The sequence below is a fragment of the Tachysurus vachellii genome, chromosome 1, assembly GCF_030014155.1.
Source record: "Tachysurus vachellii isolate PV-2020 chromosome 1, HZAU_Pvac_v1, whole genome shotgun sequence".
Lineage (NCBI taxonomy): Eukaryota > Metazoa > Chordata > Actinopteri > Siluriformes > Bagridae > Tachysurus > Tachysurus vachellii.
In genome coordinates this window covers 12,284,448-12,306,882 of record NC_083460.1, presented here as the reverse complement: position 1 = coordinate 12,306,882, position 22,435 = coordinate 12,284,448, and the positions used below count along the sequence as shown (strand labels likewise).

The 22,435-nt window shown below is 36.2% G+C and overlaps 1 protein-coding gene across 1 annotated transcript; it reads right to left on the bottom strand.

The window, feature by feature from the left end:
* Positions 1-9: 9 nt before the first annotated feature.
* Positions 10-21,856, bottom strand: LOC132847472 (integrin beta-1-like). Its single transcript, XM_060872782.1, has 16 exons — positions 21,622-21,856; positions 15,744-15,810; positions 13,464-13,549; positions 13,128-13,350; positions 11,552-11,722; positions 11,154-11,392; positions 9,783-9,938; positions 9,605-9,700; positions 9,428-9,517; positions 8,832-8,972; positions 8,434-8,636; positions 5,731-5,969; positions 4,059-4,281; positions 3,630-3,859; positions 2,012-2,178; positions 10-1,799 (listed from the first exon to the last, which is right to left on the bottom strand). The coding sequence occupies exons 2-16, from the start codon at positions 15,808-15,810 to the stop codon at positions 1,734-1,736; spliced, it is 2,397 nt and encodes a 798-aa protein (XP_060728765.1). The 5' UTR covers positions 21,622-21,856; the 3' UTR covers positions 10-1,733.
* Positions 21,857-22,435: the final 579 nt, after the last annotated feature.

Here is a 22,435-nt window from a genome sequence, read left to right as displayed (position 1 = left end):
GAACACAAATGAGTGTTTTTGGTTGTTTATTTTAATAAATAACTACTGAAACAAATGATCATAAGCGTGAACATAATGCAGAAATTAAAAGTAATTTTAAAATGCAGTCTGGGAGCATGTGGTTTTAATATTCAAAAATATAAAGACAGTAAAAATATTCATGAACTTAAAAAAATGGCAATTATTGCATAAGATCTGATTGCGCCTCGTACTGCACGCATAGGCATGAGGAGAATGGTTATCAAGACAGCAGTGAATAAAATATAGTTCAACACAAAGTAAGCAAGTTCTCCAACTCCACTTCTGGTAACAAATATGGCATCATGAAACTTATGCTCCTCTAGCTTCAGCAAAAATACAATCAGTATTTGGTTGTCAGGATCAAGAGAAATGTGAAACCTGAGCATCAAAGTTTTGAAGACTTAAGTTATTATACACAAAGTATACATTATGTTGTTTGAGTGCTAAACATCTTTCTGAATACATTCAAATTAACCCTACTGTTGTTCATGTCCCTGAGGTGCACCCACATTCAGGTCAATGTTTCGTAGTCAAACAGTTTGGGATCCAGTCCACTATGCAATAGTGGCACTGAAATCGTATCAGTTCATAATGCAATTCCATGTCACTTGATTATACAGTGTTGAAAAGATACAGGATATTTTCTTATTTGAACCATAAAACAATAACACACTTATCTGAATAGAAGTTCAGAATGATTGGAAATGCAAAATGAAAACATGAATATACAAACGCATTGAGTGCATCTCAAAGTATAACCACAGAAAGTAGGCAGTCCTAACTTTCCTGAAACACCACAGTCTCCAAAAATACACAGGGCTACATGCAGGATACATAAAACACAGCTGTGTTTTATGCTAAGCCTTCTCCAGTGCACTTTTTCTTGTATTTCAGCCGCTAGCACAGCTGAATCTAAGGAAAACAGTTGAATATAGTGAAAAGTGTTTTAAAAAATAAAAAACCTAATTGGGATCCACAATGACTGAATTAGGAATACAGCACCACACACATCCAAACCAGTGGCCAGCTACATGCTACACCAGTGGCTGGGATTTATTTTTTAAAATCAGTGAAATACATGTGATTATTCAAATCATCATATAATCAAGCTTACAGGGCTCATTAAAATGGTGTTTTCACGAATAAGACAAAAGTTTTTGACACTATTTATGTGACTTGGTTTGATATCCATCAGCAGTATCTCAGTACGGATATATGAATACAACTGAAATGTGAAACTTTCCTGGTTTTACCACATACATTTATATCATATTAGTTATGGAGTGTTCAGGGAACAAAATGTGCATTTTCAGCGTCTGGGATAAGAATTGTAAAAAACTAAAATGGCATAAATTTACTCTATGCAGAAGACAGAACTTGCTTGTTAAAGCCCAAATCCAGTCCTGTGACCACATACAAAAAGAATTAAAATTAGAAATTAATTAGAAAAATTCATAGAAAAAAAACCACACAAATAAAAAAAATAAAAATAAAAAAAAGAAAAGAAAAATCACAAAACAATGCATTCGGTACACAATATGTAAAATACAAAATAAGTAGATTATAATGCAAGTTGCGGAGAATGCACAGCTAACAAAATGTGTTTAAAAAAAAAAAAAAAAAAAAAAAAATGTACAGGTCAACGGAAAACAATGACTCCTTTGCTCCTGAATTTATTTGCATACAGTGTTTGGGATAGACCATTTTGTCTCTCACTTTCCCTCATACTTGGGATTGACCACTGTAGTCACTGCACTCTTGTAGATGGGATTCTCACCCTGAAAGGAAAAGAGGTACAGAGTCAGAACATGTTAACTCGTGCAGAACTATGAGACCACTTCACAGCACACTAAATAAATGTAAGGGAGAGAGAAAAGACCAAGACAAATCAAATGTCATCATCAACCAAATGTCATCATCAACCTACATAAGTAGCATATGTTTAATATGTAAAAAATGTATAAATACATGTGTAAAAAATTATACACACCGCATCCCACTTGGCATTCATCTTCTCCTTCTCAAACTTTGCAAACTCTCTGCGGTCATGAATAATCATGAGCAGCTTCCAGATGAAAAGCAGGGCCAGACCAATAAGAACGATGCCAGCAACCAAACCCGCTACGATTGGGATAATGTCAGGACCGGTAGGGCATTCTAGAAACACATTAATTAATCATTAGGAATATTGTTCATAAGGAAGTACTAGTTAGTTAAATGTGCACAAGCATGTGCACGACTGGAACAATCGAACAAACTTAAAAGACAACAATACATTTCTTTTCAGCCAAAAATGAAAATATTTGTGCTAATATATGTAATAAATATTCTTGTGTTCATGAGGGATATTTTAATATTTATTTTGATCAATACATTGTGTTGATCAAAACGTGTACATTTTGCTATTTGATCATATTATGATGCATAATCTTGTTCATAAATTAAGTAAAAAAAAAAAGAAAAAAATCTCTAGGTTAACCTATTTTGTAGTGGACCACAGACCAAAGGTAAATTGCTAAACGGTGATAGTTCACAAAATAACTTAATTTTGAAACTGTTTTTAACCTGCAACAATGATTCTCTTTATTCCTTGGAAGGGGCTGCGTATGCATGTTTTAATGAGTTTATAAACTTTCAAAACAGGACAGCTACCGTGTTTAAATTCCTTAAAAACTGAGATTTGCTTCACCTTTTCAGAATTTTGTTATAATTAGACAAAATTTACACCATGAGATCATTCGGAAAAAAACAATTTTTTTTTATCCAATTTAATCTATGATGTTACTGTGATGGCCAAGTTGACAAACAGTACTTGAGAGCACAATTCAATGCTTTTATATACTGACATTAAACTGATCACATATACAGTCCCCTCTTAAAGCACTGGAACAGAAAGTCTATTTTTTTTGATATACACCAAAGACAAAGACATTTGCAAACAATAGAGGAATATGGGTGATTAGATCAGATTCTGACCTTTAATTTCCTGATATTTACATCGTAGTGTGTTTAACAATTTCTCTATATGGCACTCACATATTTCTCATGTCTCAATTTCTTATGTAACTGACAGGTGTTTCTTGTCTAGGTGTACATGTTTCAACATTTCATAGCAGTGAATGCCTATTTTTGGCCTGTGCCTTTGAATTTCTAAACCCAGTGTGTAACGGGAGAAAATCTGGTCACATCCTTCTGTCACTACGTAGTGGGAATGAAAGTATTTAACCCCCAAATTGCTGATTGCAGCTATATGTATTATTATCATACGTCCACATGTGACTGTATGGCAGCCCATAGAATGCTTTGTATGCTTTTTATGAAATTTAAAAATAATGGGGACTAGTGATGGAGGATAGTCTCAGCAAAATTCACAGCAATTATTTGCACCAATAACTCAAGTGCTTGGTCTCACAGCTTAATTGCTGTTTGCAGCTGTATTTAAATCTGCAAATTCATGCAATTGCTCAACTTTTGAACTACTAATATCACATTAAGATTGTTGTTTATATTATTTTGAAGGTGCTCTCTTTGGACTGCTTTCTGGGTAATGCAACAAATTTGTTGTAGCAATATTGCCCATCCTTATTGTTTTAGCACAGAACACTTACCCAGCCTCTCCACAACATAGACTTCACCACTGTCATTCTTGCTGGAATAAGTGAAGAAGAACCAGCAGTCATTCGCATCACGCTCTTTGCAGTGAGTGAGGAAGGGCTGGCTGCTTGGCTGAGGAAGATCATCCTTTTCCTTCACCTTGTTTAGTTTAAAGTAACTGCATTTCTCTTCACATTTATCTTTCAACTCTCCAGTATTAAATGCACGGCACTGAACACAAGATCTGTACAGAGCACAACCATGACAAGGTAATTTTGCAAATGTGCTGCCAAAATTCATCCAAATGTTTCAGATATTAGATGAAAATATTGATACAAAATAGAAGAAGATAACTAATACGATCATGTGCATCATTCACTCATGATGGTTTGGTTGTGGAAGGACAATATACAAATTAAAAATGTAATATACACTACACTCACTTGTGTTCTGTGCAGACTCCAGGGCAAGTGGGGCAAATCTCACAGGTTTTACCCTGGAACTTTGGGTCGGTGCATTTACACACTCCACAGGAACAGGTGCCACGACCGTTACAGAGCTGCCCATTACTGGCCACACAGGGCTGCTTGTCCAGTGGGCAGTCACATGCACTGCCTGTGTAGTTTGCATCACATACACACACTCTGCAGACACACTGACCATGACCTGTTAGATAAAGAAATAAAAAAAATTAACACCAATCCACCCCAACTGGAAAATTATTTGTAAATCTTATGACCTGATATTCATTCATTTATTCATCATATGCATGAACACATTTAGAATATAGTAGCATAGTTTTGGCCTAAAATAAAACGTATCAAGCACTTTTCTAAGACAGTCTTAAACTGTTATTGCTAGATCCACAGATGTCACGGAACTGGAACAAATTTCAAGAATTTACCTTTAAATATTTGAAGTTGAAAGTTATGAAGTCAAAGGTTATGAACATTATTCGTCTTCAGAAACCATTGTGTCCATAGTGGATCTGGATATAAATAGACATACCCCACAAAAAAGATTGCAGAGCAACATGCACACACTCGATGTACAAATATCCCAGTAGCCTGCCACTACCAGCAAAATGTAATCACCATATAATCTGTACAGTAACTCACTGCCCACTTTATCAAGAACACTTGTACAATTTTGCAGTAATTAGCCAATATTATATTACCTTGACTCTTTAAAATATATACACACACAGACAAAATTGTTGGTATGCTTCCATTAAAGAAAGAAAAACCCACAATGGTCACTGAAATAATTTGAAACCGACAAAAGAAAACTCACGAATGAAAATCAGACACTGCTTTTGAATAGTGGTACAAATTAAACATATATATAAAAAAAAGTCCTGGACAAAAATTACATTACCCATAACTTCATATTTTTATATTTAAGAAAAAACATATAATTTCGCAGTGTTTTCAGTAGAGCCTCACATGCTGAGAAGGCCAAAATATGTAAAGACATTATGTAGACGAATTTGGTGTTGTCCATCTAGCACGATAATATCAAAGTAAAAAGAAAATGGGTTGAAACAAAGCAGAGGTTAAATATTACTGCTTTCACAGCTATCAATTGAGGCCAAACCATGATAAAACTTTTTAAAATTTACCAGACTTTGTGGCAAAAGGAACCAATGAATAAATCTTTCGTCCTCTATTCTCGAAAAAAATCCAGTTGCTATCTTCAAACAACCTACTTCTTCACAAAATACTTGAACTAGCACTTTCTCCCATTTGTTGTATGTGTGTATATTTATATAAAAAAAAACCTTTGAACAGTGTTTTAGGTTCATGGTGCCTTAAGTCTGTAACTTAGTGAACCAGAGTTAATGTATTTAATGACTTAAGGGACTTAAAAGCACTTTTGTTCATCACTCCCGGATAAGAGCGCCTGCCAAATGATGTAAATGTAAATGTGTCCTATATGAGACAATTCATCTAAAAAGTGCAATTTCAGCATAATCCATGTATAAAATAGTCACCTATAAGAGTAGGTTGATCACTATCTATGTGTAGTGATTATATTGCATATTAAAGCACTTCATTAATGGCTGACATATTTCAAATGATAAAATTACATGACAGAAATAGTGTGCAATCTCACCTCCGCATAGCTTGTTGTTGGATCGGTCACAGTTAAAGTTGTCACATTCACAGAACTTCCCTTCATAGCGCTCCTCTGGGTTATCTCGCTTCTTGCATTCACATGTTCCACAGATACAGTCCCCGTTGTTGCTACAGATATCTGTCCCATTGTCCATGCGGCAGTTTGCATCAAGGTCCTCTGCCCTGACATCATCTTTGCTACATTCACAAACCCTTCCAATTCGCCCCTCGTTGCATCTGACAAGTCACAAGTCACAATGAAGCACATTTAGTGTTACTGTACAGCAGAGCTACTTAACAGGCAACATAATTTCAAATGCATATCCTCTTATTTTATAAAGAGGATAGCAAAGGTAAACATTCAGGTTTTACTTGCAGATTTTAGATAAAATTCCATATAGTATGAAACAAATTCAAAATAATGGCATAAATTAAAACATTTGACTCCATAGCCCCTACAGGCTGTAAAATGGTTTTGTAGGAAGGGCATAGACAGGAGGAAAAATAGCTAAAAGATTTTCTATTAGTTTCAATTACCATATTCATTTGGTAAATACCATTTTCAATCACTGTCATGCAATTGCCTTATTGACCCTCTGCTGTTAAGCTACATTAAGCTGTTAGACAGTGAATTTGACTGACATTCATTGTTGCATTGTTGTTTTTTCCCATAAGAAAAAAACATTATGGGTTGATTCAAGAACTGTACTGTTTTACTGCTGCTGGAAAGCATGACAAAAACTTTGATTTAAAGGCATTTGCCCCCTTTGCTGTCCCTGTCTATTATTATTTATTACACTAAGGTAGGCATGAGACTGGAATATTGCAGTACAAAACTGGTGAGACGAATTTCCTGCTCATATCAGTTTATGTTTTTTACAACAAGCAGATGCCATTCATGTTTGAGCTGTGCAAAATCTCCACAAAATCAGACTAATGACAAATGTCAAACATTCCACATGGCAGTCAGCTTGTTAGTGAATGATTATTAGAAGATTTATTTGTGATAATACAAGTTAGCTCGCAGACAGAAATGGAGATTAGCCAGATTAACAGTGTAATTTCAGTAGGGAAAATCTGGCAAACTTTGGCAGATGTAATAAACCTTCGAGCCAGGACCTTGTCTGTATGTTTGTAGGCCAACTTCAAACTTTTCCTTTATCGCCAAGATCAGAGAAGATTTCAGCAGAGAGTGGGAATAGTCAGATGCAGGTTTAAAAAACCCCCAAAGAAACACATGCAGTAAAGCAAATATGGCAAAGCGACAGGGTGAAGAGAGAAATATATGCTCTGAAAAGAAAACAAGGATTTATTTGGAATGTAATCTTGAATAAAATTTCATTGAAGCAATGGACTAGGTGAGAATTGAGTGTGTAATCTGTGCTGAGAGACTAGCCAATGGAAGCATGAAGCCAAGCAAACTACGGAAGGCATCAGAACACCAAACAGCTACAGACTGTTTGTAAACCCAGAGAATTTTTCCTAAGGAAAATTTTGTGTTATATCAAAATAGGCCCCAAGAATATCAGAAATGAAAACAGACAGGCAACAAATGTATCCTTCGAGTGAGCTCCCTTAACTGCCCAATCAAAAAAGCTGTACACTATCAGGGAAACTCTAAACTGTTTGTGTATAAACTGGCCGTCACAAAAAGCATGCCTGATATCCAAATTTAGGCCCAGAGTTCACATTAATTAGCATTTCACAATTAACCAAGTATTTCAATGCTGCTGAAGTGAAAGAATAAACACTATGTAAGTCTGTGTTAAAGAAACAAGTGATGTCACTTTAAAAATAATCTATGCTAAAGAAAAGATGTGCTAAAAGAAAAATGCAGAAAACAAGAATGGTACAGAAGATGATGGGATGCAGAAGAAACAAATAAAAATATGACAATCATTCAGCTGTGGCCATAGACAGATAATCTCTGTCAAAAAATGGGGTGAAAGAGCTTACTTTCATGGATCATATACATTCACAAATGGCAGATGAGTTGGTATAGAACAGTGATCGGCAAACTAAGGCCTGCAGGGCGCATACAGTTTATTCCACTAGATGGCAGTCTCCAAACACTACCGCCCTTTGTTAAAGCAGAGTCTATCGTCTCTAGCATTGCCCCATCGTTGTTAAAGTAAGGCTCAAAGAGTGTAGAGCTACCTATTTTTTCAGTCTGATCAAAGTCCGATCAGGTAAATATTTTTCAGTCTGATCAAAGTCCGTTCAAAGGTTGTATTCCAAGAAACCACGTGCAGTTTTCAAAGAATTCAATATCAGCCACCACTTTTTTCACCAAGCATGCTAACTATACTAGCAACCAGTCAATGCAAAAAAGGGTGAATACTGTTCAAAGATTAGCAGCCAATTTAAAATACTCAGCAAAAGTTTTCTCTGACAAACTACTAATCAAGAGTCAAGCACCAAGGCAAAATATTTGATAGCATTCAAATTAGCAAACGCCAGCAAGCCTTTCTCCAAAGGAGAGTTTTTGAAAAAAATGAATGGTAGACACACCAAGTTTCTTGTGTCCAGGGAGAAAAAACTAATCTGAAAATAATAATAATAATAATAATAATAATAATAATAATAATAATAATAATAATAGAAAAGCATATTAGAAATGTAATCATGACATTGAATATTAAACAATATTAACAAGTTAAAAAACAATTAATGACAATATTATTTGAGTGCGCTCTCTTACCTGCATGCTCCACACTCGAGAGTTCCATTGCCAAAGTGACAGTCTGGACTTTTGGGGATCCCTCCTTTGGAACATTCACACTCACAGATGAAGTTTAGAACGATCACGACCTCCTCGTTGAATCCTAGAGGCTTGATCTTTATTACCTCTTGTTTACCAGGTGATGGGCAGCCCTTAGTGGTGATGGCTATGTCAAAGGTCACCTGCATAATAAGCAGGAACATTGGTGCACATCATATTTCTATGCACATTGAAATATTTCCTATTTCTATGAACATTGGTGCTCATATAACACCTTTGTGATATTACTGCCAAAACAAAAGATCATGAGATAAAACTGGATTGGTAAGTTTAGAAATCACTGACCGTTCACCTCTTCACGTTATAATTTTTCTTACCTCATCGCCGATAGAGATGTTTGAGCACTTTCTTCCATTGTCTCCTGTTTCACTAACTCCATTCTTGCAGTGGGACACGTATGAGATGGACACTCCCTCAGGTAGCTTGCTGTTCTCCAGGATCACCTCAGAAGAAAGAGACTAGGCAGAGATTTGGAAATAATTATTGAAAGGAAGTTCATGAGATTCAATTAATCCAGATACTTTAACAACAACAACAACAAAAAAGTCCGAGATACCTTCAAATGAATCTCACTTTGCCCAGTTTGCTTTTTAAAATACTTATTCACTTTGAGATATTATACTATATAGAGTTGCACTATATGGTAAATGGAGGTTTTTGAACCCAACCCAAGGTAGTCTTGCACACCGGTGGCGTTCCAGTTCTGGTGGCATTAAGTGCTTGCAGTATTGTAGCAACAGGAATAATCACATGTACAGTATGTGTGATGGTCAGGTGTCCACATAATTTAAGCTATATAATGTACATTCTACCATAATGATAGACAGCAATCATACCAACAAAATATCAACAACATATGGAATAGCAGAAAATCCTCAATCATAAACAAGACATACAAGACTGTTTTACTCACGTTGTAGGCATCAATGATAAGTTTGATCACGTTACTGGAGTTTGCAGACAATGTTCCAACGGCAGACTTTGGAATGAGATTTTTAAGCTCCTAAAAATGGAATGAATTCTCTCAGGTTCTGTTTGTTTTCTACACACGTCACATACTTCCATATTACTGCATGATATTAAACATTACCTTATAGACAGGCTGGAACTCCTCAGTTACAGCAAAGATTGTCTGAATGTTGTTGTCACTCAGTTTCTGTACAAGGTGTGCGATTGAAGGGTAGTCCTACAACAAAAAAGGTCTTCAGTATTACAGTGTATATGTGTGCAGTTGTAGATTGTTAGGATGTGGAATACAGCATACATACATAGTAATGACTCATTGTGTATATATTATCCTTCAGGTGGCATTTTCCATCATTGGGAAGCACAATGCCACCCAGTTTACCGTCTCCGGCGAAGTGAAAACCAGCATCAGTAGAAAAGACTAGTAGCCGAGTGACATTTCTCCAACCAATCTGTTCCTAAAATTTAGAAACAAATGTAAAGAAGCATGTGTTAACTTTCAGTTACTCCATTTAATTACGGTCATATGATAAAGGAATTCTGGGGGTGTATGGTAACTCTTAAAAAACAAATTGTCATTCTTCTCGCTGGTGAACCAGATGCTTAAGATTCAAGGATAGCCTTTGTTTAATTTACTACATAATCCATGGAAAGGCAAAGTGTGCATGTTATGTTAAAGTATGTAGTGTAACTACACAGACACTATCATAAGTTCACAAAAAACAAAGCATTAAACAGTTTACATGTGTACATATATTATGTACATTTTGTTTATTGTCTTGTATTGTTTGCTTGCACTGTCTTTTGTCCTGCACTGTCTTGTTTGTCTTGTCCTACACTGTTTGCACCAGGTTGCACATTTGCACTCCATGTGGCTAGAACTTACTTACTAATTCCTTAGCTCTGTCTTTGTTTTATGTAGCACATGGTCCTGGAGAAAAATTCATTTCACTGTGTCTCATTTCACTGTGTACTGCAACAGTATATATATGGTTAAAATGACAATAAAAGCTTGACATCTAAAATGCATTACGTGAGCAACTCCAGAAAATTTCAATATCAATTGAAATCCAGCACAAACGACACAATGGCCCAGAATTAAGCCATTAAATTCATTATGCGTGTTGCTTAAGTAAATCTTTGCACTTTACACTGGCCTCTTTGTTGTACACCAATGAGTCTTTATATTGTTGCTGTCAGGCGGAATCCTCACACCTCCAAAACCGTTATTTTTCAGGAAATGGAAAAAACGCCGTACCTTATCTGCAGTGCACATGGTTTAGTCCGCGTTGCAGTGGATTGTCTTGCGCTAAATTCCTGTCCTCAGACGAGCACCAGAACTAGCGGGGGTCAAGATATTTTTTTTCTTTCAGCCCAGTGTTTTGAAGACATTTACCTCAGAAGACGTGTTGATTCGTCGCGACTCTTATTAAGGAGAAATATGCCGCGAATCTCTCCCGCGGAGTGAGGAAGATTTGTGCTCAAGCTATTTTCAAGACTTTAGATTGGTTAATAACTTGTAAAAATAAGAGACCCACGTGGGGACTGACCAATAGCATCGATATGTGAAAAAATATGAAATTGACATACGTGGTTTCCGCCCGACAGCGCCGATATTATAAAAACCCCATAGAGTTACTGTTTAATCCAAGTAACCTCCCTAAGAAGCTTACCCCACAGACTGCAACTTGCATGATGGCGTCAAAGCCTCCCTCAGGTGAGTCGAGGTTTCCAGAAATCTGTTGCCGACTGACAAGGCTGTTAAACTGCTGGCCATTCTCAGTCAGACTCAGTACATTTTTATAGCTGAAGGGGCTTGTGCAGTTCTGATCAGTAGTGCATGGATTCAGCAGCTTTGCAGGAGTTGTACTGATATATGGCATCACAGTCTTTTCCACAAATGAACCAAAACCTAAAAAACATGAATACTTATCTTCTAATAACTGTTATATCAGACACAATTAAAAAGATCAATTTAAATTAAAGAATGGGCATTTACTTAAGTGAGCCATTTAAAATATACCATTATGGGTCTCTTTCCATGAATTTGGATAGTTTGAAACACTCTTACCAATCCTGAAGTCAGACGTGACTGTCTGCATCTCACGCATCAGGTCAGTTCCCAAATTTTTTACGTTCTCCAAATCATCTTTCATGGAGTAACTCAAGTCCATCAGATAGTACAGGTCAATGGGATAATCCTCTGCCCTTTTAAACCTCAGGGAAAATTTTTGAGGCTCACCTGCAACAAAAATAATACCATATCAACACCAAAACAAACCTTAGCTGGCCAGCATTCTATCGTGTCTATCCTACTGCCAGGTGTTTGCTCCTTGTGCAATAAATTGGATTACATCTGATTCCAGCAGACTACTGTGTGAGTATAGGGATACAGAGTATGTGTCTTCATTTTCACGGATATGTGGTCCAGCAACAGTTCTGGGTACCACCATTCAGCTAGATGGGCTCATCATGTTACACGCAGGCAGAAGTGCAGCTGTGTGCTATTGTGGTGTTTATATGTACACTGAATGGTACAAGAACTCTGTGCATGTTTCTAAATTCCACCAGCAACAAGAGAGGTGAGCGTGCTGGATCTTGTTTAGACAAACATCCCTGGCACATACCATGCAGAGCTCAGGGCACATCTATTGTGCCAACTGTAGCTTAGTTAACTTGTCAGACGCTCTAAATTTGTTTCTAAAGCAGATGAAAACCTGACCGGAAGGAGCCATCTCTGCTGTTCAGAACTAAGCACACTGACCGGCAGATGTTTAGGGAGGCTTCAAACAATGCTGACTTTACCAACTTAAGGAATACTTGCCATTCGAGACCAGATATAAAGGTATCAGTAACTGCATTGCTGACAAGACACCAGACTCTGCCTTCAGAGCAGGTGAAAAGGTGGCTCTAAAAACAGCAAGGTAATTTAGGCCATCAGACAGAAAAAGTGCACACAGAATCAGAGACTCAGAGAATCCACAGCCACTTCCAGATCAGCAGCAATACCCAGCAGATGTGGCAGGGCATCCAGGCCATTACTAGCAACAAGACAACTTCACATACCTGTGCCAGAGATGCCTCCCTTCTAGATGTGCCAAGAATTTCTATGCCCTGTTTGAGGCAGGGAACGATGTGCCGGCAAGTGAGACCACCCCTCCTCCCATTGACCAAGTCTTACCACAGCTGATATGAGGAATACTATTCAGAGAGCCATGAAAGCCTGCTAGTCTAAACATCATTCCTGTCAGAGTACTCAGAGGATGTGCAGACCCAATAGAGTACGTCTTCTCCAACATCTTCAACATTTCCCTAAACAGCACTGTCGCCACAATATGCTTCATGACCACTACCATCATCCCCATGCCAAAGAAGTCATCAATGTCTTGCCTCAATGAACACTATCCTGTTGTACTCACAACCATCATCATGAAGTGCTTTGAAAGGCTCATCATAAGACACATCAAAACGCTAGATGTAGTGGACCCCACGCAGTCCAAAAAGACCAATCTTGTTAAATGCCCATTAGCAACAATGTGTATCCAGCTTAGCAAAAATGTGCATCCAGCTGGATTTCCTACATGGTAAGAAACATTATAAAAATCAGAATTCATTTTAATGAAATACATCGATATAGTAAAATATACCTGCTCTGAGGTTTAGTGTGAGCTTCTGAGGTTGAATCTGAGTGATCTGGTCTGGTTTCAGTTTCTCAGCCACATCTTTTTTACGGTTTGTGACAGTTTTGTTTTCATTGACAATCACTACACCTCGAGGATTTTCCACATTGATCATAGGACAGCCCTTCTTAACCAGAGCGTCAATTTCATCACAGCGTGTTGATTTGGATTCTCCTTGCTTTAGAAAGGCCTGCAGGCACAAGTTGTTTTTTTATTTTATTGCTTATCAGTGCATTAAAAAGAGACAGACAGATGTTAAAAAAAACTTCTAATAAAAATAATTTCAGCTTTAATTTTACTTACTTCATAGGTGCACCACCCACACTTTTCTCCAACCTGAATGCATTCACCACAGGATTGAGCTGAAGCTTTCGTGCAATCATTACCATCTAAAAAATAAAAAAATAAAAAATAATAAATAAATAAATAAATAAAAAACACACAAACAAAATGCTTTTTTATTTATATACACCACTTCCTGCATTTATCAACAGATCATTAAATTAGTGGTGTTGCCACTCATACAAGCATAATGCAATACTCTAAACATGCTTTCTGCTAGGAATAAAGATAAGTGTAAATACACAGACTACTGTATACACCAACATGGACCTATGAGAGGTTAAAACATATGTAACAAATCAACACAGAGGTTAGAAAATACATAAAAAAAAATAAATAAATCAAAAATACCCTTAAAGCCAACTGCCAAAATTTATACTAACATCGGATAAACATAACATAAAGGTTTGTCTGTTTTTCATGAAGGACATGTTTGTGTTATACATTATTTAGAGCATTATCTGTGAGATAACCACTTTTACTTCCACAATGCAAGTCACAAGTCAGACCTGAAAACAAATGTAAAATGGCAAATATTTGTGTTAACAAGTAGTTTCCCAATTTTTTTTACCTTTATATTTTTCCCTCAGTATTTTCAATGAATTCATTAAAGCTGCTACTTCTGGGCCCCTAAGCAAGGGCCCTTAACACTCAGCTACTCAGTTGTATAAATAATATAAATGTAAATTGATAGAAAAGGCATCTGCCTAATGTTGTATATGCAAATTGTATGTCTCTTCTACAGGATCTCCTAATTTCTTAACTTCCATAAATTTCATCATGGCAACACAATGTAAATCAGTAGGATGTACTCCCAAGAACATCTGGACATGCGCCTGTTGAAATCAGGAATCCCTGTGCTCCTGGTGCTACTTGGCAGCTTTGGATGCTCCGATACATAATGTGCCATAGGTTCTCTGTATTGGATTCGGGTTTGGGAAACAAAGGCCACTCACTCAAGCATCAATGCCTCATCATCCAGAAACTGCCTACATACTGTGGCCAAATGATGCAGGACATCTTCATGCACCAGTTGGCACCCTCAACCACAGGTCACATCAAGGTCAAATATCTGAAATATTTTCGCAGTAGCGTATTTATTTTTATCAAATATAATTTTACTGGAATTTCTGGCTTCCAAATTTGTAACAAGAAGCATCACACCTATTGACTGAAACATACCTGTTCACATCAAATTGTACTATTTTATTCCTCTCTTCAAGTCAAGTCAAGTCAAGAAGCTTTTATTGTCATTTCAACCATATATAGCTGTTGCAGTACATAGTGAAATGAGACAATGTTTCTCCAGGATCAAGGTGCTACATAAAACAAAGACAGGGCTTAGGACTTAGTAAGTAGTCCTAGCCACATAAAGTGCAACTGTGCAACCTGGTGCAAACAGTGCAGGACAAGACAGACAAGACAGTGCAGGACAAGACAGTGCAGGACAAGACAGACAAGACAGTGCAGGACAAAAGACAGTGCAGACAAAAGGTTACAAGACAATACACAAAATACAAAAAAGATAATACACAAAAGACAGTAAACAAAAAACAGCGCCGACCGACCAGTGTCAATACTATATGTAAATACTGTAAGTTCAGACAATATTGCGTGCAGTAATACCAGAATGAACACAGTTTCTTAGCAGCAGGTCTTAAAAAGCTTGTGTACATTTTTTTCCACTTCTCTGATAAGCCTCCATGCTTTTATCACACATTTGCTGGAGTATATGCCCTGGAGGGAAGCAATCTCACCTCTGACAATTTAATGTGAACAGAGTTCTGCATAGAGGTCTGCAGAGATTGGTGCAAATATCCCATCAAAATAAGTACAATTTGATGTCAACAGGTACTTTTCAGTCACAAGTCTGGTGCGTCTTGATACCAATTTTGATCATTATAATTGCAGCCTGTCTTTTCTATATTATTTGTATTATTGGATATGTTTCCATATTTTGTATTTTTGTAAGCTACTGAAGTATTCTTATTTATAGAATGGGTAAACATAGCTTTAATTTAGCTGAGAGGAAATTGAGTGCTTTTTGTCGAACTCAAAACACCCATCAATCCAAAACACCCATATACTTATCCCCATAACCAGTAAAGGGAGTGCAAATTTAAGGAAAAAAAAAAAGGATGTGCAATTGTAAATGATATATTCGAATGCAGACAACAATATCTGTTTACATTGTCCTGACTCGACTGAATATTTATGGGTGTGTGTGGTTTATGATCTTACCTAGTTGAGCTGAACAGAAGGAGGAGAACCCCAGCAGAACAGCTATCAACACCACATTCACTTTCATCTACAACAGATGAATAGCCATTAGAATAGCATTCGACCAGTAGTGTTAGTCAGATTGAAAGCAAACATGATAATACACATACACACCCACACATGCTGGTCTGTAAGATACAGCTAGTTAGGACATATTCACTCAGTCAGCAACAGACCTGATAATTTCAGGAGGTTCCTGAACCTATATTTAAAGCTGCCCAGTTAGTCTGCCAACAATTTATGCTGTCCCACTGTTGGTAGATTTAGGTGACAGAGCAGCGATCACACTCCCATTGCAGAAAAGCAGAAATGCCTCACAGTGGTATTGCATAGTGTCACAATATTCTTTTTAAGGCTATGGACTCACAACCAAATAGTTTTTTGTGGTATGTTTTCAGTATAGTTTGTATCATACATATAAACTATCAAGTGTACATTGTAAGAGACTTAGACTTTTTATTGCATGTTCCCAGATAGAAGACAGAAAATACTGTATTTAAAAAGAACAAAACACACTGCTTACAGACTTATATTTTATAAAACAGGCACGGGGCAACAAAACTATCATAATTATTGAAAGCATTTCTTGCAGTCAAAAACACAGTTCAATACAGCTCATACAGTTCAGAAATGCATGTCCGTTCTGTGGGAGAGCATAAACAATTTGTTGAGCTCACTTCCTTCTCAGTGTGAGCTGATAGAAGAAATGCACATATGTGGTTTGTTCTGTGCAGATAATGTCAGATCAAAAATTTAATCCAATGAAGAGATGCAAGGTGAAAACCGTTGTTTAGCTGGAGGGATATAAAGGCTCCCTTCACATTTGCAAAAACAACACTCTGATGACCACATAGCTTTTTGGAATGATTATTATTATAAAGAAAAGGTTTAGCCTAGTAAAAGTCCTGACCTGAACCCCATTTACATGTTGTGTCAGGACTTTAAACGAGCAGGTCAAGCTCAAAAACTGTCTAGTGTCACTGAATTAAAGCAGCTTTACAGAGAAAAGTGGCTAGAGTTCCTAAAAAGCAACAAGAAAGACCGATTTCCAGTTATCAGAAAAGGTTGCTTTCAGTTGTTGCTGCTGTTAATACAACCAGTTAATAAGTGAGAGATGTTTAGCTTTTTTCCTTCAATAAATAAAAATGATCATTTAATAGCAAACCATGTAGTGTGACATATGCAAAAATGGAAAAGGGACGATGATGAGGCTAGCATTAAATTTACTATTGAAATTCTGACAAAGCAAACCAAGCACTACTTGTGGATTATCTGCTCCTCCTTAGCAACAGTAAATAATTTACTGTTGGTGAAAATAAATAAAGAAATAGTTTACAATTTCTTACTGTACTAGGCAGCTATAGTGATGTGCCTCTAATCTGAAATCCATTTTTGGTGGCAGCACTATTTTGTAACGATGCAGCATTCCACTTACAATGCGTCAACCCTGACACAGGAAAGGGAGAGGCAAACAAACGAGAGAGGAAGAGAGAGAGCTAGGGTCATTGCAAGAGACGCATACTTGCCCATATTTGGTTAGGCAGTTAAGTCTGCTCTCGCAGGCCTTCGGGCTTCTACAATCATCTCCTTCACATCTCTACCCCCCACCACTCCCCACACCTTAGTCTGAGCATGCTAGCAACAAACAGAACATCTTAACACTATATACACTACGCACAGTATCCATATCAATGTCTCTATGTGTATGCATGTATGTATGTATGTATGCATGTATGTATGTATGTATGTATAAAAATTACATACAACACAAAAACATTTCCTTTTCCACCAGCACATTTTATGAAACAATGTAACTATAGATCTTATGCCTGTGATCTTGCCATTTGGCAGGCCCATTTTATTCCTTAAACTTTTTTTTATTAACTATCAATAACTCTATTGATATTTTACTATAATTAACCTATTAGGGTTCATCAGTACATTAAATACTGAGGTCATTTCATTAATAATAACAATAATAATAACAATAATAATAATAATAACAATGATAATAACAATAAAAAAATATTAAGATGGCGATAATTTAAATTTTAATTTAAAAATTATTTATTATTATTAGTAGTAGTAGTATTGTTATTATTATTATCATCATCATCATCATCATCTTAATTATTTTTTTCCTGATGATGTCTGTGAAGTCAATTCTGAGAGGAACTCGATTTCATCTACACAGTAGACTCCTTGAAATCAAATCCAAATTAAGGGACAGTGTGGGGAAGTGAGGAGAAGGAGAAGACGACAAAGAAGAATTCTATGAAAAGTTATTTAGTACGTCATATCCAAATGGTTGTTAGGAAGAGCAAAAATAAATACAAAAACCCATCTCCTATTTCTCTCTTTTGTTTTTTCTTCCATGCAAAATAGTGGTGACAAAAGTCACAAACCACATGACTTGATGTGTTTACTTTAATAAGAAAGTGGGATTTGTCAAACTTCAGTGGGGATCTCCCCAAATAAAGGTGGTATTGTGTGTACAACAGATTGCACATGATTAAAGCTGCATAGAGTTAACGGATAAGCAATTCTGAGACTTTAAAAGCTGCACACAGACGACAGTAAATAAATCATGGTAATTGAATGCACTCAAATATCAGTTGGGTATGGACATCAGACGGCTTTTATTCGGTATTTTATTCAATAGATACTAAACACAATCTAAACAAAGCATCAGCATCAACAAACAACAAAAGTCCTTAGCATGTGATATTCTTCAATCATTGCAAATACTGTGATTCCTGCTAGAGATATCATTGCCAAGCTTTAAATCGCAGTCCTGATGTATGTTTGGGACAAATCAACAATGGAATGTTTTTCTGAAATGTGCTCATGTGTGTAAAAAAAAAAAAAAAAAAAATTCACACAAACTCTTTCATTATCAAATCAAATGATCAAATCCAGGACTTAACTATTCTTCACCACCCTCAGGGAAAAATAGGGCAATGGAAATACTTATGCTTAGGATGACTAAACAATGACTATGTTCTTCCCTGCTGTATTTGCCTGAACGAGTGAGCAATTCATGAGCTGTTCCATGCAGATGATCTATAAATGGTAAAACGCAGACACAAACTACTGTTCATCATCTCCACCCATATCTCCAGCACTAGTAATACACCCTCCCCCAGAGCTGCTAAACCATTTCCTTAATTAAAGATCGCCCGTGTATTTTTGCTGACACAAACAGAGACAGGATGAAAACAAACAGTCTTTTTAACAATCTGGCTATACAGAAGGGGTGTTTACACACTAATGACATTTTGGTGCCATAAAAATAACATAGCACTAATGCTGCATTTACAAAATTCATTTTTAGGTAAAATATGCAAACTCGTATTTACATTTTGCAAATTAAATGTTTATATTTGTATTTGTATAAATAGAAATAAATGTAAACAATTCCTCAAATTAGTCAAGAAATTCAGCTATACAAAAATACTGTTTAAAAATGCTCTGCTTCAATTTTTTTTCCAGTGCACAAATTATAACTACTATTAAACCAAAGAGTTGATGCTTTCGTATTGACTGCTCGCAAATGCGAAGCTGGATTTTTTTTTGATCATGGCTGACAAATGTGGAACCCAATGTAGATATCTGCTGTCATAGCCTATCCACAATTTTGTGCAAAAAATGGCATAGAGTAAGTTAATAGATTTTTTCTTAAGGAACCTGGTCACTTAATGAGACATTAATTGTTGAATATACTTGCAGAGAATAAAACATTATGTCCTATGATGTATGAATCCACAAGAATCTGGACGGAATAATAAATTTTTTTATCATACTAGCTCTAACAGGTTCCCTGTATAAATTTACTGCAACAATGTACAAACATGTTGAGACACTTAGCACTATTTCCTTAACCATATAACAGGGTGGTACATTGAACCAAAAAGATACATGATTTTCATTGTTTCCTTAATGTGAGCATTCATAATTTAAAAGTTAAAATTGATAAGCAATTCAAACACCATTATTCAAACAGCCCCCAGGAACACTGGTCAGAAATAAACAAATTGTTCATGCAAACAAACAAACAAACAAGCAAATAAACAGAGATGTTAAACTGAAAACTAACAGGGAAATGATCACAATGCTTTTTAATGGTTTATAGATTGGTGTAATTTTGGAAAAACTAGAAGAAACAAGTAATCTTCTTCTCACCTAAGACTTTGATAACATAAACAGTTATTTTCCATACCCCAGTCTGTTGGCTACAGTTAATATATTGTAAAAACAAGCATTCTTGGATTAATCTACACAAGTAGAGTTCAGAAATGTACAAACAAATGTGCCAGATGACTCAAATGCACATGATGTGCCAATTATTCTTAAATGCACATAAAATTATCCACACAAACAATATTTATGCATCTCATTTTATATAATAGTTGATGCTCTTTTACTTCACATAGATTTTTTTTGCTCCACAAAGTTATACTGATTATATAACGACTGTATTGGCCAGCAGTTAAAGCTAAAGCAGCATGGTCACCAAATCCAGTTTAAAAATGGGCCTGCAAAACCAGATGTAATCTCTAATGAGAATGCACATCTGGAAATGACAACGTTGCATGGGCGAGTGGGAGAGTAGAGAACAAATTTTGTTTTAAGTTTCTAAGCCAATTCGACCAAGTATTAGTGCTGTTAAAAATGTGCACTTGCCCAAAGAGTGGATCATAATATTAAGTATGTTACAGATAAAATAATATATTTTTTATTACGTACTTGTCACATTGCAATTAACTATAACTCGAGCGGTCATCAGATGTCTAATTTCTGTTAGAGATAATAAGCCCCATGAAACTTGGCGTGAAGCAACAAATCCTGCCAACATGAATATTGATAGAAAATTTTAATACAGACCCTGAAACAATGAGTAATACTGTTAGTTGGCCAGTTTTGTAAAGAATGGTTTCATTAGCGCATCTAAAGACAAAATAAATACTTGTTTACAGTCCATTCAACACTACAAGGTCCAAAACTGCAATAAATAAATAAATTTTAAAAAAATAAATCCAGATTACTGCTAGTTTGTGACCATTGTCAGGTTTACACTCTTGTTGATCTCCATCAAGTACATAATTGATGACTGATGATTACAAAGCACACACACTCAATGCAAGAGCAATGTTGAATAAGCAGAATTAGATTAGAGGGCAGATAAAAAAAAAAACATCTATCTAATTAAACGCGCTATGTTAAAAGATCCACAGCATGTGTCAGTATGAATCATTGCGCTTCCTACCAACACTTTAGGATACATGATATCATTAGGGATCTTTTATGTAGCCTCAGGGTGTTCCTGTCTGTGCTTGTCCTGAAACACTCAACAACTTCATCCCGGGATAAAAATGCTTTCTTTAACGGTTGCAGGGACAAAACATGGTAAATGGACCGAGTTTGGGGTTGTTGTTTTTTCCATAGTAAAAGTGGGTGCGTTTTATTTGTCCCAGGTCTTATTCAGTCAAGGAAGTGAGATGTTACCAAATAAAGTGCTGATAAGCAGCGGGTGGCCGCCATAGGACGTGACTGCTTGGGCCTGTTGTCTGGGGCTGTTAAACATTAGCACAAGCAGTTTCTTGAAAAAATAAATAAATAAATAAATAAAGCAAAGGAATTCGACTTCATGAAATAGTTACACCGGATAATAAAAGATACCTGGGTCCTATTTTGGAAAATATATACTACTAATAAGTCTTCCATCCCCACCCAAGTCCATACCCCATAACTAAAAGCTGAGAAACTCACAAAAACTCGCATCCTATTGTGTAACAAGTGTTTTATTTAGTTTCCACACGCCATTTAATTAAGTACTCACCTCAAGGCGTTTTGTATCCTTTATATCCTTGACTGATGTTTGCCCAGTTCCAGTACTCGGATGTCTTTGTTGTAAAAACTTTTCCACCCTAAACGCCCTAAAACCAGTATTTAAAAACTAACGCCACATTTTAATATCAAGCTGAACGCGTAAAAATGGTCAGACGCGCACGTAAATGTAGGACAACGAGCCCAAGATGTATCTTTAACACCAGGAAAGCGCTGTATGCAGCGGACGTGGATTAGAAAGCTCCACCCTCTCCTTCCATAACCACGCCCACAGCGGAAATACAAAAGAAACGACACCCCGGATACTCTACATCATTTACATTATGTCAAGTAAAATAATTTAAGTAACACTGCCTCACAAACGTTTTCCTGTCGCTTCATGTTTTAATCTTATCTAAAGTATCAGCATATTGTAACATTTACAAATTGTATTGTAACATTTACAATTCATTTCCTCATATGTTCCTCATATGTTAGCAAAATAAAAAGTTGGATAATAAATGCAATAGTATTTTTGGAATTGAGGAATCCAGAAAACAAACAAACAAACAAAAAAAATAAGTAATTTTATTATATGTATCTTGGATTCATCTAGACAAGTAAGCGTGTTTCAGAAACGTACAAACAAATGTAGATGTGCCACAGGACTCTTAAATGCAAATAAAACGATCCACACAAACAATATTTACGCATCTCATTTTATATAATTGTTGATTGTTGTATGATTGACACATACTGAAAGAAACGATAAGTCACGGATTCTTTAGCAACTCCAAAAAATTCACAAGATGAATTTACTCCATAAC